This window comes from Nansenia antarctica, assembly GCF_963989245.1.
Source record: "Nansenia antarctica genome assembly, chromosome: 5".
Taxonomy (NCBI): Eukaryota; Metazoa; Chordata; class Actinopteri; order Argentiniformes; family Microstomatidae; genus Nansenia; species Nansenia antarctica.
The window spans coordinates 56,292,207-56,314,376 of NC_137690.1; the positions used below are offsets into that span (position 1 = coordinate 56,292,207).

The 22,170-nt window shown below is 41.0% G+C and overlaps 1 protein-coding gene across 1 annotated transcript; it reads left to right on the forward strand.

Moving 5' to 3' along the window:
* Nucleotides 1-1,090: 1,090 nt before the first annotated feature.
* Nucleotides 1,091-17,984, forward strand: col9a1c (collagen, type IX, alpha 1c; the record flags this gene model as incomplete). Its single annotated transcript, XM_080531766.1, has 37 exons — nucleotides 1,091-1,151; nucleotides 2,908-2,976; nucleotides 3,549-3,678; nucleotides 5,663-6,059; nucleotides 6,426-6,506; nucleotides 7,152-7,169; nucleotides 7,898-7,990; nucleotides 8,099-8,134; nucleotides 8,421-8,492; nucleotides 8,812-8,856; nucleotides 8,955-8,990; nucleotides 9,553-9,576; nucleotides 9,713-9,766; nucleotides 10,363-10,443; nucleotides 10,750-10,791; nucleotides 10,961-11,017; nucleotides 11,141-11,194; nucleotides 11,370-11,423; nucleotides 11,614-11,667; nucleotides 11,807-11,860; nucleotides 12,018-12,071; nucleotides 12,204-12,257; nucleotides 12,459-12,512; nucleotides 12,624-12,677; nucleotides 13,602-13,646; nucleotides 13,895-13,948; nucleotides 14,199-14,252; nucleotides 14,499-14,552; nucleotides 14,727-14,798; nucleotides 14,898-14,933; nucleotides 15,128-15,172; nucleotides 15,805-15,837; nucleotides 15,958-16,104; nucleotides 16,212-16,266; nucleotides 16,395-16,589; nucleotides 17,492-17,578; nucleotides 17,782-17,984. Exons 1-37 carry the CDS (start codon nucleotides 1,112-1,114, stop codon nucleotides 17,982-17,984), a joined length of 2,787 nt encoding a protein of 928 aa, XP_080387892.1. The 5' UTR covers nucleotides 1,091-1,111.
* Between the last annotated feature and the right edge of the window lie 4,186 nt (nucleotides 17,985-22,170).

Here is a 22,170-nt window from a genome sequence, read left to right on the forward strand (position 1 = left end):
ATAAAAATCCCTTCCCACATTACTGTCGGTCATGGCTTCACTTGGCAGACAGGCCCCTAGATAGATGGGCATGGAAGATAGACAGCCTGCCTTTAGTGCTTTGGGCAAAGTCCTCCATCGTGAAGGGCATATGTTAGCCGCCATTGCTTCCTCTGCAGGGATCTTGCTGAGTAAGCCATTTGTCATTATTCTGACAGCCACCATCCCTTTAACAAGCCACCAATCATGTCCCTCAAAAAAATGCCTCCTCATACAGTACAATGCCTTTGCCCTCACTCCAAATCTCCCCAGCTGTCGCCCTTTTGATTGTGCTGATGAGGAGTTGCAGGTTTCTTAGAACTCAGAGACACAACGGCAGGGTAGGCAAAGTGAGGGAGTGCTTACTGAAGTGTGGTCGAAGTATAAACTGTAGAACACAATAGGATGTATGCATATGCATAACAATAGTAGTCTTACCAGACTCATGGCTATTGAGACTACATCAACTGTGTCCATGGGCTGCTTTCAGGGCAGGCCTCTTCACAATTAGAAACAGTGCTGAGAGGACAGAGGGAGCTGTCTTCCACAAAAACCTGTCTTCCACTTCTTTACTGCACAGTGGTAATTACAACATTTAATTTAGTGAGGCAATTCATTGAAATAATGGGTGTTTATTTCACCCTCTCTATCTTATGCCCAGACAGCAGACATAATTAATGTCTATAGCCTGGATAAAATATTGGATGTTGGTTCATGTCTTTAAATGCTAAACAATGTATGTGTTACTTGTCGATTGGGAAATGTATGATTTGAGAGATTTATGGGTAGCTTTCTTTCTTGCCCTTAACAATAACATCCACATGTATGTGTATGTGTTGTCATCCAATGTTCATTTATCAAACTGATCGTTCATACTATGATCAAGTAATGTCCCTGCTGTCATGTCAAGTATGTATCTTGGTGTTTTGTAATATCCTTTAATGTGTCTTTTGATCACCCGCTTTACAGCTTTATAATTCAGGCAGAAGACATGGTAGAGATGTTGTTAGAAGCAGATTGACTGACCAGCTTTATCCTTCTCTACAGGAAGCAGCCATGTCATCAAGCGATGTCGCTGTACTCCTCTGTCTTCATGGCCCTCCTCTCGTTTCTCCTCGCTCCAGCCCACGGCCGTAAGTTTCCCAGCAGCTAGGGGTAGTTGTGGCCTAGTGGATAGTGAGTTGAAATGGTTGAAATGTAATGTAAAATGTAATCACAAACTCACAGTGTACATAATACTTTATGTAAACTGCCTCAGTGGGGTATTTGTTTGCTGAATACATGCTGAGGTCTCAAAACACACATGATGATACTTTTTACAATATCATTTCATAATTTCATATATATCTACATTTTCTGTATACACTGTAGGACAAAAATAGCCAACACACTGTACTGCATTCTGTTGGATTAAATCAGATAATCTCTGCTCTAATAATCATGATAAGCCTCTGTCCGGAGCAGTTAGAGGATACAATAATAAATCTACAGTATGGACAGAATGGGATGATGTTCACTATGAAAGCAATTACTTAGGTGTGAATACAGTGGTAAGCAAACAATGGTTATTCTTTAATATGCAGTGAATGCCAACTGAAAGCACAGTTTCATGTTATAGAACATGCACAGAATGTGTGGTCTGAGTATTTTCCTCATAAAAAGATTTGGTTATACACGAATCATCATAGTGGCACTTACACGTGACAGTGCTCCAATTTGCGGTTCATCTCCTGCTCATTTGCACTAATGACTGGCTTTTAGAAACTATGGCTGTGGGAGGGAGTGTTTAACAACTTAAAGCCCGCATGCACAGTCAGATAAGTGTTTATGGGTAGTAAACATCGGGTATAAATACCATCTCCCTACTGTATCTCATTTCTCAGCAGTTATGAGGGACCTGAGAAAGGCTTCCAGATGTGTTGTCTTCACACTCCTTTCTCTAAACGAGCTGACTCAGGTTATTGACTCTGGAGCCCCTCCGGCCATTATTTCATGACTTCCAGATCCTCATTTCATTGTTTCCACCGCATTGCATTTTGGTCCTCATAACAAACTGGGGGGAACCATCGACCACATCACCAGAGCAGCACCCTCTTTTTCCAATTAATTTGGCCTCAGGGCCTTACCGTTACAGCTGTCCTTCCTCTTCTTTGACTAAAACACTTCAATACGCTCACATTCTGAAGACATCAAAGGCTAATGTTCCCCAAGTTCTCATTGTCTTAAATGTTTAAGATTCTCCCTTTTTCTTCTTTAGGAGGGAAGGTGTCTTTTTCAATATATCTCATCTATTTCTGTAAGAATCCCTGTCAGATATATAAATGAACCAAGACGAAAGACATATGACTATTATATATAGCTTACTCAATAACCCAGATGAGAATGAAAACCCAACAGTGTGAAGGATTGTCTGTTGCTTTTGTTGAGACTTCTATCTCCATGAATCACATGCAGGCAGATTAATAAACAGGAAAGAGGCTTACCTGTCATCCTGACCTTCTTAAAATCTTTCTACAGACAAGAGAAACATGGCCTTGAATTCCTCTCTCCACAATCATGCAACAACAGCCCCACATTCATTCACATTATCTTTTCATCCTGCATGTGTTTAATGCACATGAAAAGATGTGTCCATTATTTCAACATCATAAACACAGTGTTGAGATCAGTCAGTTGTGAAATAATGTATGTGAGCTGCAGCTTTAAGAATAACTTGCATAAAAAATGCATTCACTAGGCACTGTAAGATTAACATAGATTGGCATCCATGCCTTGTTTTCTTGCCTATGGTTGACATCCAATTCAATGGTGATTGTGAATTATGATTTGGTGTCTAGTTGGTCCCATAAAGAAATAATCCTAACAAAATTGTTTCTATTTTTCCATTAGAGGATCTCAACAGATTGGATGGCGATACTGTTTGCCCAACTGTGAGAAATGAACAAGATGACCTACCAGGTAAAACGAAACAAAAAGGAGAAGGAGCATGAAGAGCATATTAAAACAGCCTAAAAAAAACTGCCTAAAAAAGCAGAATAAAACAACAACAACCTTGGTTTACAAAATCCTTTGGAAAGCAAATACTGAATATCACAACTAAGCGAGTTCCCTTGATTAGGTGCATAGGGTACGCTGCAAGCCTTGAGAAAAGAGCCAAATAAAATGTTTCACTTCAGCATGGTGGATTTTAGTGGGAACAATTCTAGCTCAGCAAGATCTTAATTGGTTCTGTTTGATACAAATTCACCACCTTCAAAGCACTTGCACGTGTTCTATTCTACATAGTAAGGATAAAAAAGCATGTGTCAGAGGAAAACTAATTAGAATCCTATGTAACTCATACATTTGGAAGCTGTATGTCACACACAGAATAAGATTGTATGTATAATATACTGTATGAATAAGACCTCTCAGAACCCTACATTTCCCCTTAATTTTTCTGAAATAAAGATGCACTTCTATCAACATATTATTCATGAGTGTGATGCAAGAGCTGTCAAATAATAATCTGTTTCTGTTCTGTTCGGAAGGTTTTGATCTTATCACCCAGTTCCAGCTGGATGTTGTCCAGCTGAAAGGGGTGAGGAAGGTGGAGGGGTCCACTCCCCTCCAGGTGGCATACCGGCTCGATAGAGACATCAATTTCCAAATTCCAACCAGGTAAATACAGTAACGATTGCAAAACAGAAATGTGTAACTTACAAATGCTTGAGCTGTCTTTGCCAATACAGGTGTTATATTATTACAGGTCCCAGACAGGTGTTATTGCACTGTGAACAGCTTATAATTGGCAGAGGAAAACATGCCTGAACCCATTTGGCATCTCTTGGAGACGAGAAGTGTGGGGGTGGAAGTGCGGATGGGGTGGGGGAGCATGCAGACCCCCCTTGTAGCCATTTTATATTGCCCGGAAACATGAATGGACATAATTCATCACGCATTCTTGGTTGTAGTTTAATTCTTTCTTCTTTTTTTGTCTGGACTCATAAAAGAGTTGGGAATCAGAAGAGACAGGTGCTGACAGCTTCAATAGGTCCCTGTGAATAGAGCCATTACTGCTCTGTTCCGATCTATTAAGTCACACAGTGCTGTGAATAAAGGGTCGTTTTTCCTAATCGTTGCACTATCAAAATAGAACCATTTCCTGCTTATCATTTTTTGCTTGTATTGCCCATTATGTTTTGAGAAAATGTGGTGTTAAGTCAATTTGGGTGCCTTAAAAAGCTTTCTGCAGCTGTTAAATTGCATCTGCTGTTTACCTAACCAAGGTATTCTCTTCTGTTCTTCTTGTGTGTCTCTGTCAGTCTAGTCTGGTCTGGTCTGGCTGATCTCTTCCAGTGGACCTGTGTTCTCACATACTGTTATGTAACCCTTTTAAGACCCTGTGCCATGCAGCCACTTCAGGCCATAATACCAAACACTAATACATGTTTGCCTTGGAGTCCAGTGGCCAGACTATGCTTTGAAGTCTGTTTTTTTTTTTTTACGAAACCCTTTAACTGCAATACCTGTCTATACTGCAGGACATAGCCTACTACAGTACAACATACTTGACTGAGGGAGAACATTTCCCCAGGTAATGCAGAACTCTGGAGAGTGGTCTTCATTTGCTTTATTGGGTTACAGGAAACTCCTTTTTTATTGCCTTGCCTTGATGCATTTACAAGAATGCAAAAAGCCGGCTGCATCCATAAACGCACCACCTATGGAGACCCAAGCTTGTTAAAAACACAGGGAATGGTAGGCTGGGGAGAATCCTGTGCTTGATGGGACGGTTTAATGAATGTGTTGATCTGAGCACTGGGGTCTGCACGTGCAGCTTCTGATTTATAACATAATGGCAAATAAAAGGCGCCATTGTTTCTTTGAGGTAATTATAACTGTTGCGTATGCATGAATGCGTACTTGAGAGACACAGCGATAGAGGCTTTGAACATTAAAGTGTTGGTTTTGATTCATGTGTCATTTATGATGTTATCATGGGTGTGGAAAACGGGAAGTGCACTGATGCTTTGTGATTGTGGCCTGCAGCTTATGTCTCCTTTGTGATCATGCATTTTCTTTAACATTACCAAGCATCAGAGGTCCAACTAGTCAACCACCCAAGGTGTGCTGTGTGAACTATGTGGGTAATGGAAAATCAGCTTCAGTTCTTCCTTTTTGATTAATCACAAAGATGAGGGTAATTGAGAAACACATTTCAAACATTAAACCCGTATTGTGAAGTCTTGAATGAAGGATTGATGACACAGTAGTAAAAACATCCATGGCCATTGATGCTGTTTTCGCTGGCCCTTACTCAACAGTATGCTTATGAAATGTGACAGCAGCTGGTGAAAGCAGGAACAAGTCGGCAACCGACCATATCATTTGATTACTCACCGAATCCATTGCATTTAAATGTTTTGGCTTGACTAGCGAGTGTGTCATTGATTTTCAACAACGTTGACATTTATTTTTAAAATTCAGAATAAAAAACATTTTGATTGGTTGCCGACTTGTTCCCGCTTTCACCAGCTGCTGTCACAAATCAACAATTCTGTGTCTGAATGATGATCGTGCTTGACATAGTACACTATATACTGTAAGTTTGAGCAAAGATATATATTTTGATCCTCTCTTTGTTCATCCATCACCCATCCAGGCTAAACTTTCCTCGGGGCTTCCCAGAGGAGTACTCCCTCATGGCCACGTTCCGTATGATCAAGAGCACGGTAGGCAAGGTGTGGAACGTGTGGCAGGTGGTGGATGAGGACGGCCGAAAACAAGCAGGGCTGAGGCTCAACGGTGAACAGCAGGCCCTGGAATACTTCCTGATGGGCAGTGATGGCAACCTGCAGACCGTCACCTTCCCTGGCCTCTCTGTGCTCTTCAACACTAAGTGGCACAAGGTGATGATCGGCGTGGAGAGCAGTCAGGTCACCCTGTACGTGGACTGCCAGGCGGTGGACCAGAAGCCCATCAAAGGCAAAGGCCCTGTCAACACAGAGGGGGACACCCTCATCGGAAGACTAGATGCGGACGCAGGTTCTTCTGTAATTGTGAGTGGGAATGGAGATGTGTTGGGTTTAAGCTTGTCCACCGATAGTGGTGTTTAGCCCTATCAGTGAGGCTCTGCTTTTCCATACAGGCCTCGGGTTTATAGGTGTGCTGCAGTGCTCAAATGTTGAAGTGCTGCTGACACAGCAGAGCTGCTGATCAGCAGGGTTCCACCGTAAAAGAAAAAATGTATTCCACTGCAAAAAGCTCCCTTGTGAAAAATAGAGCTTTAGCTCGTTCAACCCGTAGAGGGCATAGTCAAATGGCCTGCATCATGGGCAAAGCAAGTACAGGTTTCTCTCTCACATGAAAATAGCATAAAGGTTCTTATATGGTAAATTAATGGTAAAATGTATGTCTGTTTTCAGTTTGAACTACAGTGGATGCTGATTCACTGCGACCCCAAGAGAGCCCAGAGAGAGAGCTGCAACGAGTTGCCAGCCACAGAGGTAACAAAGGCCTGATCGCAACCTGCTTTGTTGGGACAATCTTATTGGTTTGGGGAGATAGGCCAGCCAAATAGCTTTCATTAACTAGTCTTTGTGCGTTTGCCCCTCTGGAATCCTAAGGAAATCGGATGTTGCTCCATGAAACAAATAATATTTGACATATTATGTCAAATAAGCAGTTACCCTAACATTGGACCAGCTTGCCAGTTTGCAGTCTGAGTTGAAAGAAGACACATTGGAAGTCCCCATTTTCAAGTATTCATTGTCTACCTCCTTCTAGAATTGTGTACAGGATATGGGTCCCCAAAATTCTGAATGGTCATATTTGTATGTTAGTACTTTTGTTATGATACAAATACATTACAGCATGTTTATCCATTTTAGAATGTTCTATTTCTGTGTCTGGTCGAGGTCTGGTTTGCTTTGTTAGCTTTGAGGCTATGTTTTCTGGTTACAGCTGTACCGTTTCAGTCCTCCAACACTGAAATGGTCCGTGAGGCCTGTATACTGTGGGGCTCTATATATGAAGCATGGGATGCTCACAGCTATTGTTTTGCGCAGGTGCACTTCTTCTGACACTTTGGGTGACGGTGGTGTGACTATTTCACTAACTCTACATATATCTTATTTCTCTTGCTTCTTCAGATGTATGCCAATGCTGAGGTATTTATCTTTTCTACTCCCTTCTTTTTCTTTGTGTTTTTAGCAAATACTCTTTTCAATGCTTTGTTGCCTAATGATCTCATTGCTTTGTTCCACAACTGGCTGCTGTAATGCCAATAGCAATTTGTAAACTGTTGGTGACCTAAGCAATGTGGTGGTAAGTTTGTTTACAGGCTGGCCCTGAACACAAAACTGCAGAGATCTATTTCCTCAGAGGGAACATCCCCCTGACAAATCAAATGTGGTGTTTCGACAATAAAAGTCTGGACAACCTGTCTTGGCCTTCATCCAAAACACAATCTGAGTGATTCGAAACACTATAGGGTTTTGTGTGTATCACAGACAGGTATTTTTACCTGGAGAGGCTGTTGTTTGAGTTATGGTAGAATAATATTCTAGAATATTTAAAGTACATTGTGTGAAGAGCAAAGAGCAGTGGTTCTGTGACAATGTTATAGATTATTACAATGAATTATATCTTATTATATATATCTTACCTTAACGTACACTTCTATATATCACTAAGGTTAGTATGGAACCAAAATGATTCAATCAAAGGGACTACACCTCAGCTAGAAAGTTAAATGAGTCAGCTAATCTAACATTCATCTATTAGTATTAGACTGTATCAAATGAACTGGGCTGGAGTAAGAATGCTTCTCCACTCCCTTCAGAGTGGCATTCACTCTCCCTCGTGTGCTGATTGACTGTGCTGTGTCTCCCCCCAGCCCGACCCTAAACCTGTCCCAGGCCCTCCTGGTAGCCAGGGCCCTGAGGGACCCAGGGGGCCCCATGGAGAGGACGGCAGAGATGGAAGGGATGTAAGTCTCCCCTGCACAACTACATAGTTTCCATAGATCCCTAAGTCTGAGGCAACTAACTTGTAATAAACTTGTAGAAATTAAATCTTGTTCTGCACTTTCATCTAGGGCCTCCCAGGTACACCAGGCAGTTCAGGGAAATCTGTAAGTATAAGATAATTAATGTGTTTTTGCTGCAAAGTATTTCATTGATGTTGCCATACTAGCTCAATCATCCCTTCTCAATACACCTAGTGTGTTTACTCTGCACAATAGATCAGTGTTGCCTAAAACCTGGTGGCTCCTTATCTCTATCCAGATGAGAGTGGCACATCTTTAATTGATTAAACGTTGACTGTCTGGCACTGCCAGGGGGTATCTTAGCAACAGCGGCGGGCGATGCCGGAGGGTGATAAAGCTGTTTATGTGACTTGTTGTGTCTGTTACTCAGGGCGGCAAAGGGGATCAAGGGGAGATCGGTCTTCCTGGACAGAGAGGCCTGCCTGGCCTTCCAGGATCTGGTGTAAGGACTATTACCACCCACACACCCTGTCAAAAACGAAACCCAGTGTTGTTATCTGCACACACAGTGAAATGCTCTATGTAACTCACTGTGTGTATATGTGTATATGTGTATGTGTGTATGTGTGTGTGTGTGTGTGCGCACATCTGTGAAAGAGAGAGAGAGAGAGAGAGAGAGAGAGAGAGAGAGAGAGAGAGAGAGAGAGAGAGAGACACACAGAAGGCGAGAGATAGATAGAGAAGCAGAGACATTACCGCACAGTATGCAGTATTAATCTTAATTAATTAATTATTAATTATTGATACTCTTTTGAATGCAGGGATCTTCTGGTCCAATGGGGCCAAGAGGACCTGTGGGTGAGAGAGTGAGTACTTATATCCTACTGGACACATCTACAGTATATCTGATTGATTAATATCATGGTCATTGGTGACTGAATTCCCTTTTTTTCTCTGATCATAGGGGCTCCCAGGCTTTCCTGGTGTTCCAGGGGCTCCCGTAAGGATCTTCATCTTTCTCACACTTCACAAAGCATTTGTGACGGCAGCTGGTGAAAGGGGGACCAATTCGGCAGCGGACCAAATGTTCAGTTTTTTATTCTGAAAAATATAATATATATTAATATTTAATATAATAAATGTCAACGTTGTTGAAAATCAATGACACTCATACTCAGAGTAATGAGTAATCCCCACAACTACCTAGTTAGTGTAGAGTAGTGGGGATTACTCACTGAATCCATTACATTACAATATTTTGGCTTGACTAGTGAGTGTGTCATTGACTTTCAACAACGTTGAAATTAATTACGTTTTTTCTGAACAAAAGTCCTAACATTTTGATTGGTTGCCGACTTGATCTCCTTTGCACCAGCTGCCGTCACATTAGTTTAACTGGCATTTATGCCCATAGAATCTTTCATACAACTATATTTAATGTTACTATAAATACAGTATATTCTAACTATTTGTCACTTATGCTACCCCTCTATAGGTTGTTAATTCAGTTAGAAGCAAGTGTGAAGTTCTTGTTTTGATTGTGTTTTGCTTTCACTTTACAGGGACCTGAGGCAGTAGGACCTCCAGTATGTACTACAGACTCAGCATCTTCTCCCCATGTACTGTGGAGCATTAACACTTGGTAGAGTGAATATAGCCCCACTGATGGGCTACAGAATAATGCACAATTGTGTTTATTCCTGTTTATTTATTCCCTTCCAGGGACCAGCAGGGAAACCAGGAACCTCAGGAGACGAGGGCAACATGGGGCCTGAGGTTAGTGTCCAAACAAGAAGAAAATCATACACAAAAATGTGATTTATTATACAGTACACATACAACTATGGAAGGAAGTAAATCGTCCTTCTTCTAGCATTGTAACTGGCAATGGCCCCTGGTCATAGCATAGATTATGATTCACTTACTTAGACAAATGTATTTGTTGTAAGTCGCTTTGGATAAAGGCGTCTGCTTAATGCCAAAAATGTAAATGTCAATGCTTGACTGATCAAACTGATCTTTTTGATGCAGTACTGTATGGGCCACTTACTGTACCAAACATAACTGTTATGTCAAACTGCCCTGTATTTTATATCAATACAGTAAATCGTGAGCTTAGAATTATAAGGTTCTATCTCCGTTTAGGGTAGTTCAGAGATATTGAGCGTCAAAGTTTTTACATTCCATTATGTTTTGTGAGATGGAACCTTTGTATTTTAGGAATTACTAACTCAAAAATGTCAACATTTTAAAAATAACACCACACAGGCATTAATAAACACCTAATGGATCAGATTATGTAAAAAATAGAATTTTGACAAAAATGGAGATAGAACCATAATTCTAATGTCACAAAATGTCTATCGTTGCAGGGTGCAGATGGAGCTCAAGGAAGCCCTGGGCTCCCTGGTTCTGCTGGCACACCAGGACTACCAGGAGCACCAGGACCTGCAGTAAGTACTGAATCTCATCTCTCCCGTGTGACAATTAACACTTCCATAATGTCTGTTAACCTCTGATCTCTTTTTCCAGTTTGCTCTTCACCTGCGTTGTCTGTTGAGGGTGCAGATGTGGTCCTTGTGTGTTTCATCCTTGTGTGTTTTATCTTTGTCTCCGTCCTCCTGACCCCTTAAGTGCATTGGGTGGTATTGCATCTGTGTAAAACAGATGCAGAATGTTAACCCCATGTACAGTGGTCTTCTTTATTACTACTGTGGATCTGGATGTTGAATGCCCAGCTAGTTACTGCTGTGTTTTAGGGACCTCCGGGGGCTGCCAACTCAGAGGGGAGTGGGGAAACTGTGAGTTTTTCTTCTTCTTTTCTTTTTTACAATCTTTAAGTGGAAGGTGGTGAGAACGCATGGGGAAGATCAGTCACCTCAGCTCTTCAGTGGCAATGAGAAGTGATACCAGGGGGATGCAGTGAGGGTGTAGACTGATGAGCGCACGTCTGTCTGTGTTTATCCTCAGTGTCTTGCTGTCTGCCCAGCTGGACCACAGGGGGGTCCAGGACTGCCAGGGATGAAGGTGATGATTCTTAACAAGGGGCTCTGTCTGCACACCTGGCTTTGGCAACAGGACACTTGACCATCACAAGAGCTTTCACTCTACAGTAGTCATCTCAGTCTTAATTGGTTCGCTTTTTTGCAGGGACACAAAGGTTTAACAGGCAACTCTGGAGCGGCTGGGGAATTAGGAGTGAAGGTAATAGCAACATAAATAGACAGCTGATAAATGTCAATGATGTTTCGTATGCTCACATCTGAATACAAATTACCCTCTTCTATGTCAACCACTAATTCAGGGCTCCTTGAAGGATAATTATTTCAGCATATGAATAAATATGATTATGTTTGCTTTTATTTCTTTTCACCCAAAGGGAGAGTCAGGAACTGCAGGTGTAGCGGGCCTTCCAGGGCGGATGGGAGATGATGTAAGATTTCAACTTGCTCAGAAAATGACCTGCACCCATTAAGACCTGTTAGTCACTGCCTGATCATAATGATTCTAAAGCCTCTTGATTTGGTCATGCAACCATTTATGACAGATTATGGCTTTGCATCATTCTACCCATGACAAATCATTCTCAAAAATGAGTTTCATTAACAATGTATGTATTCCAGGGACAAAGAGGGCCTATTGGATTCCCTGGTACCATTGGAGAGAAGGGAGATAAGGTAAGTGTTAAAGCATTTCTACATGATAAGTATCCATATGCATCTGGAATCATGAAACATACTGTATCTCCATGGTGATGGTACAGGTTGTAATGATGTTATACTTAAGTCTCATTGTCTGTTGTCTGCTCCTGTTTAGGGTCCCCCTGGTTTCAATGGCATCCCTGGACCCACTGGCCCACCTGGATCTCCTGTAAGCACTCAGTCATTTTCCCTCTGCCATTTCCAATCAATGTCCATATGGGAATTCTGTTGAAATCTGCCTGACTATCCACATCCTGGTTTTTCTAAATGCCTGCATCAATACAGTATGATGTTATACCGCCATAGTGAACACTTGTCTCTGGCAGGGTGTCGAGGGCATTCGTGGACGTCAGGGTTTGGAAGGGCCCCAAGGCGAAGAGGTGAGTGGCCCTGTCATGGCCCTTGGTCATTGTGTTCTCTGGTGGTTCTGTGACTTTTTTCTCAAAACGTAGTTTGAAGTCGTTTCTACACCAGCAACTGTTTCATGTTTCATTACATGTGTATTTTATCAGGGAGCTATTGGTCCTCAAGGAGAGAAAGGCCCAACAGGCGCGAAGGGAGATACTGTAAGCCAACTTACAATACAACTTGAATTGACCTCCCTGTTGACCTCCCTAACCATTAAAATAGTCTTCTGCTTTGTTGTTATTATTATTGTATGTATGTATTAATGTTAGTATATTAGTATGCTTATATGCGTGTATCTAAGTGAAATCTTCTCAAGGGTTTAAGTGAGTGTGATGATGACGTTGTCCTGATGATTACAGGGAGATACAGGGAAAGACGGTATGGATGGACTCCCCGGGGTGGATGGCGCTAAGGTCAGTCGATGCTCAATGTTTTGGTATTTTCTTATTTTTGTCTTACTATACCTGTCCAATAACCACAAAGTAGCCTGCTCTGCACACTCATCTCTGTCATCTTTCCAACAGGGAGAAGCTGGGGTGTCTGGCAGTGTCGGTATCAGGGGTATTGTCGGAATTCCAGTGAGTCTAGCATTTTGGGGTATTTTTCATCTGGGAAAGATGACAAGATTTAGTCATAGCCACACTGTTGTTTAAAATGTAATAAGCTTTGTGCAGCATCCTTACACTCTGTAATGATGTAAAGGAAAATCACTATCAACTATCATCTATTCATCAATATTGATTCTATGTCTTGACTCAAATTATTGTTTGAGTCACTGTAAAGTAAATTCAATCAAAGCAATGAAATACAATGATTGTAGATTAGATTTCCTCACACAGCTTCACTGGTATTAAAAGGGAAGCCAAAAGCAACAGCTGAGGAAATCAATACAGCACTTGCCTTCCATTCCAACCACACTGCAGCCCAAGATTAATAAAACATTTACAGGCAAACAACCAAGAGGAGGGAAAAATCCAATATCAAAACCACAAACGTCCCATTACCTGCAATGTTATGCAGGGCAGAGGCCAAAGCTGGGAAAGTAGTATTGACAAGTAGCACAGAAAGGAAGCAGCCTATCCCCGTTATCTTACACTAAAACACAGGATAACCAGGATGAGATACTCAAGTCCATTTTTCCTCTGATAAATGATTAATGAACAGTCAAATCAATCAGCCCACAATATCTGCTACCTCTGATTTAAACCGAGAGAAAATGGAGCAGACTCTTACAACACAGATGGGTACTATTGACATGAAATTGTTTATTCCAGAGAAAACAAACTGTACAATGTATGATACGATAAAAACAGGATTAAAATGTTGTAATGCTTCTCCGTGTGATCTGTACACAATCCCCCCAACCCCTCAAACAGTTATACTGTTAGAATGCTGAATTATGTATATCCAGAACGCTGAATTATATATATCCAATATCATTATCAGTTTATAGATTTCCCATGTTGTCTTTGCTCAAGATACCTCCTGTATTGTTTCTATAGGGGCTGCCAGGGAAGCAGGGGCCACTTGGTCCTGCTGGTGCAACGGTAATGTCGTCAGTTTATTTACACAATTTCACACAAAGGTATTGAATACATATTGTGGATACATAAAGGTATCCACATATTAGGAAGCCTAACCCTAATGTGACAAATGGAAATACAGTATCAATTACTCAATAGCTCAATAACAGCATAACTGTGTGTGTTTGTGTTTATGTATGCATGTTTTGGGTTCTTTGTGTATTCCTGTGTATTCTGTATGTGTTATGTATGTGTGATGTGTTTTTGCACAGGGTGATACCGGAGCTGATGGAGCTGTAGGACCAGTTGGACTTCCTGGAAAAACTGTGAGAGACATACAGTATATCTCCCATGTTTCTGATACTACTGCATTTCTTGTCCTGTCCTCTGTAATCATCAATGTGGCAAACTGTTCAGTGTGTTTGTTCAGTTTGTCTATAGAGCAACTGACTCATTGAATCAATGAATGGAACGGAATGAGGAATGTCGTCGTCGTCCCATGTGCAGATCCATATCTACTGATGTTTCTACTGAAGGTGCTGCATAATAAGAATGTCATATTAATTATTTGTTTAGGGGGACACTGGACCAGCAGGAGAGGATGGCATAAATGGAGACAAGGGTGCAACTGTACGTTTGTAACGATTTATATGATGCATACACATATACATATACACACAAGTATATACATTTAATCATACTGTATGTAACATGCTGATTTTGATGCAGATACTCTAGCCTACAGCTAATCAATAATGAGCCTACTATGACCAAATATCTGACAGCTGTTACTGCATAGTAAACCTCAACTGTTTGTCAAAGAGTATCTGCAGTGATAATAACTATGAGTATTATGTATCCCCCAATGCCCGCTAGGGTGAGGCAGGAAAGCAGGGGCCACTGGGGGCTGAGGGGCCTGCAGGTATCCAGGTGAGCATCTCCCTAATCATTCAATCAGGTCATAAATGTGTATGTTCTGAGTAGTCACTGGAAGTCAGGTGAAACTGTGTAAGTTAGGTTGTACACTAGGTGCCATAGTGCAGTCATGCCATGCACTATACTCCAATTCTGACCTCATTAATTATGTATTGGGGGTATTTACAGGGTGATAAAGGAGACAAAGGTGACAGCGGTGACAAAGGACTCAAGGGTCACACAGGACACAAAGGAGACCAGGCGAGTCCAGATAGCCTAGTGGATTTGCTTCACCATTATTGTTACCAGTTTGTATAACGGTGTCTAATTCCTGGTGTCCTATTGCTTGTCTTTGTTTAGGGTCCCATTGGCCCAGTTGGCCCAAAAGGAAGTGAAGTATGTGTATTATTTCATATCCATCCATCCTTGTTTTGTGGTTTTACATACAGTATAATACAGTAATAATGCATGACTACATATTCAAACAACTTGATGTACTTTGACATCAATTGTACGTACCACTGTAAACCACTGTAATTTCTGAAGCCCTTGAAATATCTATATGATGAGAATCTTACTTCTGTACACAGGGTAATCCAGGTTCAACTGGGGATGCTGGAGTTAAGGGAGACCAGGTATGTGTTGACCATAACAATTCATTTGATCATCAGTATTCCCCCAAAGAGGTATGGTGCTGTGTATTAGAAGTGATTATGATTCCTTAAATACCCAGCCTATTTTATCAGTTATGTTTGATGTTTTTACAATGTAATGACTATGTTATTACTATGCAAGTATGCAGTATTTAGATTAGATTAGATTAGATTTGGTTAGATTAGATTACATTTTTGGGTCATTGCAGAGTATAAGTACCAGACAATGAAATACAGTTTAGCATCTAACCAGAAGTGCAAATAGTGATATAAAAACATGATATAAATACATGACAATGATATTGATAGGTAGGTTTAGAGGTATATATAGTTATGAGCTATGTACAGTTGAGGTAGTTTATGTACAGTATGTAACATACAGATACTGTATATAAAAAAGGCTATATCAAAGAGGTCATTGTACCCCAGTGTGGGGGGGGGGATACTGAGAGACATTGTCAATGTACCCCATGGGGGGTGGCGGCGGGTGGGATTGTTCAGTGGAGTGTGTATATTTATATATTATTTACTCAGCAGTATGAGATTCTTTCCCCTTAATGGTGCTGTTGTAATTAACAATGATGTTTATCTAATCTATAATACTGTTTTTCTAGGGACCTCCTGGTGTTCTCGGAATTAAAGGAGAGGTAAAGAATAAGTAACCGTTTCAGACAGCTGTTATGTTCCTGCAACACTTGCACGGCTAAGGCTGATTGAACCTAGCCTGAAGACTAATGATGGCTGTTGTGCTGTCCTCTCACTCCTAGGCTGGAGAGAAGGGACAGAGGGGAGCCTCGGGGGCTGATGGCAGACCAGGCCAGCCAGGTCACGAGGGTTTGACTGGCCCCATGGGCTCCACTGGACTGGAGGGCGAGAGAGGGCTTGGCGGACCACCAGGGCCTAGAGGCCTACCTGTAAATATCCTTTGCCAATATGCGAGCAGTAACAAAAAATAATACTGCATTGAGTTTGCATCGTTATATATATTATTTATTTTTTCTTCTTCATCCAAATCCAATAGGGTCCTAAAGTGAATGACATTAAGCTACGTGAACTATGCTCAGCAATTGTTGAAGGTAAGTGAATATTGTTTTCAGAACATTCAATAGTCAAATGGTCAGTGTGTTTAAGCATAAGGTAATAAGACAGTTCAAGGTGGACTGCCGTGATGTTGTTAAGTAACCTGTATTTAATTCCCATCTAGAACACTTAGAAGAGTTTAAAAAAGAGCTTCTTAAGAAGCCAGCGCCTCTTGCAGCCCCTGGTGCCCCAGGGCCAGCGGGCACAGCAGGTCCCCCCGGAGCAGCAGGGAAAGCAGGAGAACCTGGATCCAGAGGCCCGCTGGGACTGAAGGGACCACCTGGTTACTATGGGTTACCTGGCGCACCTGGCAAGAAAGGTACTGTAGGACTGACAAAGCTGCTCTGTATGCTTCAGGACTCAAATTGTATACTGTAATGGCTAGCAAGGTTATTGTGAAAGATAATGTTTTCTCAATTCATTTGTTTGACAGGACCAAACGAAAGTGAAATGAATGAAGGCATTTAAAAAGGTCCAAAGACAAGAGACTAGAACTCAAAATGACCATTTAATTTTGTAGTGCAGACAAACTCTCCTGATAGAGCACAGCACTGCACAGCACTGCTCACTGGTACAATAGCCTTAAACTTGTCCTTCTTGCATATTGTTGGAGAGCATCCAAAGCTGTTATGGTGGATGAAATCTGTTTCTTAATTAAACCTAGAGAAAACAGCATTGTCTGCCTGCCAATAGCTGGGACTATACAATTGCTCAGCGCTCTGAAAGAATTGCACTCTGTGTTCTCTGGATAGAAATGCGATGAGTCAAACATTCACAAAATAGGGTTGAATCAGGACACTACATAAAATCATCTCTGCTAAATCTGTTGACAATATTTTTAATTAATTTTATTTATATTTATAGTAAGCAAACATATTCTCTGTACTACTACCATAAACTATACTGTATAGTACAATGTTTTTCTGCTGAGTGAAATTCTTACAGTTTAATTACTGTTTGGTCATTTAAAATTAAAGCTGGCCAGCCTGCAATGCATATTGATGGTTATAGTTACAATTGGGTTATAGTTATAATTACACAATTACTGTGTCATTATGAAATTAATGATGGAATGATATTTTAATTACTAAGGATACTGTTTTGGTGAACTGATTTGCTCAAGGAATCAAGAAAAACTGTAATTGCAGTCCTGAGATAAAAGCCCATTTCATTGTACACAGTATACTGTAGTGTTTCTGGAAATGTGCCTTTTGTCTGCAGGTGATGGTGGCGAGAAGGGGGATAAGGGAGGCAAGGGAGAGGATGGAGTGGGCATCAAAGGAAGTGCAGGCGAGGCAGGCCCACAAGGTAACACACCTCCCATGTTCTCATGTGTCACCATTATGACCCTCATAACTGTCTGTCTCTCTTTCTAAGATGATCTCATTCAAATGTATCTGTGTACAACAAATGTGGTATTGTAGATGGTGGTGGGGCTGAACTTGTAGATGGTGGTGGGGCTGACTGTATGTCACCATCCTGACCCTCATCCGTTGTAATCCCTGTCTCAGGTGTGGCTGGGGCTCCTGGTGTTGGTAAGGATGGTAAAGATGGGGCCCCTGGCGATACAGGAGCTTCTGGCATTCCAGGTGCCGCAGGTCCCAGGGGGCCCACGGGAGCCCAGGGCCTTTGCGACCCCTCAAGCTGTATAGGAAGGCCCCCACCCCTCTATTTGATGAGTGGAAAGAAGTCCTCCAGCTACAAGGGCCCATGAGGAAAGAGAAGCTCAGCAGCACATTCCTATCTCCATAATCAGTCACAGCAACAACGAAATGAGGTCTTCAACCTCAATTGAGTGGTGATCCATCGGAGTCTTCAAATGTCTCAATTGGACCCCGGAACACAGAGAAACCAAAGGAACAGAAAGAGAGGCAAATACTGTAGAATACTGTATAGATCTTTCAAACTTTCATCTTTGGACTGATGCATCAGCTTGTAAATGGTTAGCTTATGTGATGGTGTTGATTCAAAGACAGCTGCTACTGTTCTATCTAAGAAATCTATCAAATGTTGTTCAATTAATGCTTTAGTCAATACCCACAGTGTCAAGCTTACTCTTTTACTCAAATACCTTCTGAATGTTTGGCAGAAAAACAGGGCAATCGTGTTGGCATCACAAATTTTATTTTTTATTTTATGCATGTACTAATGTCTAATTCCTTGTTAGAATAAGATCATAGCTCTATGTACAGTATGATGTCTGAAATACAGTATGTCAGAAACCAACCTTTTCTTTGATTCATTAAAAAGTCCACTACCATCATGAGTCATACACACAATTGGAAGTTCATGTTTTGATTCAATCTCTTCATCTTAAGAACATGAAACTATGTTTTACAGACGTTGTATGACGTGTATGAGGCCATGGCTTTGGAATACAGAAATGAACTAATATTTTCATTTTGGTATTAGACATTTGGCATTTTTGGCATTAGACACCTCTAACATTTAAGTGTTTTTCACAAATATTTCCCCCGTTCTTTTCTTAACAACGTAATAAACTGTTTTTGTTTTGGAAATATTTCATGGGTCCCATGATTGTTTTAACATGTAACAGTTCATGTTACCGACAGTTGATATGTCTTCTTATGAAACAGGTTGAAAAAGGCATTATTTAAAAGTGTACAGTAGTTATCACAGTAAGTACAGTATATTGATCTGTCATCAACAATAGATGATGTATACAGTATTACCACAGCAGCAGATACAGTACTGAACATTACCACACATCCCTGTTGTCATTACAGAGCTATCCTGCTTTGATTGGTCGAGGCTACAGATGTCTGCAGGGTCGTCCACAGTTGCCAAGTTACTAGAGGGAGAGTCAACATCCTCTGCACACCAGACATTCATTCATTGGACAAGTGTGACCTTTAGCATGCTGCTTGTTGGACCCAGTATTTTAATCCACTCAAGGGCATCCCTTTTTTACAACAGGTCCCTTCATGTTACAAAGGTTAGAGGTTGGCCATAAATACTTATTAAACAGTATATATTCAGCAAGAGCTGTTCGGTGGATTATCCCAGCAAAATATAAATCCTAATTAGCACTAAGATTGGTATGCTATTTTACTGAAGCACATACTGTATAGTGCTTGCTACAGTATGCTGATACTATGTCAGATACAGGATTCATACTTAAAGGGTGCATACTCACTGGTAAACACTACTGTAGTATCAGACTTTAGACGAATAAGGAACCTGCCAGCTGTGGCCAGCAACATCCCAATCCATAACCAAGCATGGTACCATAGAGTTATACCTTTTCTGTTCATTCATAAATGCCTTATTATTGAATAATACACACCACCTAACTGAAATAGCAAGTCATGTGTTAACAGTAAGCAATCTTTCTTTACAAGTGAATACAAGTAAACTACAAGAGAAATAGACAAAATAGATGTTGCACGTTTCAGGCAAGTATGAGCACTCACATGAGTACTCACAAATAAAAGGAAAAGCCTTTTGTATAAAATGGATCTGTTCCAGTCTTTATTACAACATACAGTACAGCATATACCTTTCCAATACTTACACATATACCACTAATTTAGTTTAAGCACCAATCTCTCCAGCACAAATCTATCCAGAATCCAGGATACACAGTTATGTTTTTACTAATTGCTCACATTGCATATACTCAAGGTATAGGTAGGTCAAAACTGTGAATAATTTAACAGTATAATTTAACAAAAACCCTCAATCAGTAACATACAGTTAGTTATTTTGAATAATAAAATGTAAAAATGTATATGTAACGAGCCAAACAAAATGAAATTATAAAGCCATATATATGTATTTATTATGTGGAGCACAGAAACCAAACCTCAGCCATGCTCCTACTAACGGGGTAAGAAGTGTTGTCAGTTACACAATAGGAATCTCCATTTTAGAAATTCATTCAGTCAGGTTATGATAAAACCTGCTCCTACTGCTCCTGCACTTTCCTATAGACCTGAAATGTGTCTACACTCATGATGCTTAGGTATGTACTGTTCTATACAGGTAAAAACACCGTAGCTGCTCTGTTGCTGCTCTTGGGCCTACTGGCTTCAATTGCACAATTATCAATAGTTATTATTGATGACAGTATAGTTCATACATCATCACTGTCGTGTGGGAGTCACTGTATGAAAGTCAGTGAAGATTACAGTACATCCGTTTGTCTGCAACAGATCCAAACAAGGGCACAATTTGGCAAATAAGGCACTGTCAAATTTTTTATTATGTCAAATATGTGAGAGAGTACCTTCGATAAAGTGACCTGAGTTGCAGATGGCAAAGTACATTTGCACTGTAGGTGTCTGCCTGTGTTCTATAACTCCAAGTTGGATTCCTGGAAGAGAGCCATTGTCAAGCATTGCACTCAAAATAATACTGTAATGCGAAAAATCCAGATTCATGTTGTGGCCCCTTTGAAGATCTCTTCTTAATGTTGATGCATTGCTTTTCCTTGCTCTATCAAACCAAACCTTTAAGTGAGCTATCCATGGTTTTGTTACAGGCTCCCAGCTCATGTGTTTTAGGAAAGCTTTAATTGGTCCACCAGGGACATAGGGAAGATGCCCTTCAAACAGTCTACTCGGCGACCAGAATACAGGAAGCATTCACACATTTGCAGTTCACAATATGGGCAAACAAAGCTAGACAGGCCGCAAAGGAATTGACACGTCGAGAGAAACTAGCATGAAACTAGCAGCTTTGGAGGAACTAGGGGAACAAAGGCTCTGATTTGACCACCTTCTCCCAGACGGTTTACTGACAAACTCCATCCAGGGGAAAAGAAACGGACGCAGAAATCACCAGAGTCATTAAAGCAAGAAGCAAGAAATGAGCCAAATTGCTACTCTGTCAACAACACTCAATCAATATATTCTCGGAAAAGATTCAGTCACATGCACCTATCGATTGGTCTGTGAGTTTCAGTTTGTTCTCACATCTTATCCTCAGTCATGTCTACTTGATGGCCTTTCAAGCCTAAATGAAGTTTGGTGTGCTAAGGAGGCGAGTCTTTAGGTATAGGGTATAATACACAACAAACAAACTGTACAAATGGCACTTAATGCCTAGCAAATGGCTTCCATTATTGAATCAGCACCTTTGTTTGTAGCTTTGGGACAAAGCTACAGCATAGTCACCATCTTTACATGGGCTACTGTATACTGATACACATAGAATCTGAGTGATCAGTATTCACCCTGAACAGTACTTAGGACAAGGCTGACTATTATCATTCCAGATAACTGCCCTACTAAAAACATACAGGTAAAGAAAATGTTTAACAACGATCCACATGCCTATCATCAATCAATGAAAGATCAATGAAGCTCTATAGATTTTTGCAATTGTGCTTCACACACTGTTTTCCACGCAGGCAAACCCTCCCTTCAATAAAGATAAAGTACATTATTCCCTGACTGGATAATAATGAGTTGACTCCAAAGGAGCTCCCCAGTAATGGATCAATTTGGTGAGCAGTGATTGAGTTGAAGTTAAATCTACAGTACCATTATCATGGCTTCATTTGGAGGCAGTGAATGGCCATTCTTTAACTGTCCTTGATCAAGCCTGACAGTTAGTCTTAGTTAGACTAATAATATAATCCTTGATGTAAAGTAATTATTGAGGATGACGTTATCAACCGCCCCCCTCCCCCCCCCCCCCCCCCATCCCCCCCCCCCACCCCCCACCCCTCCTAACCCACCTGCACCACCTAAAAAAACTCGCCCCCAAAACAACAAAGCAGAAATAAAAACGGCAATCTGACCGGCAGCACACATTGCTCGAACCCTCCAAACTGAGGTTATTACCACCTTTATAAAAAGGAAAAAATAAAGTTGATTCATTCTGACAAATCCGAGTTCATAAATAGCTGGACTTCAAGCTCTCTGCTGGGTGTC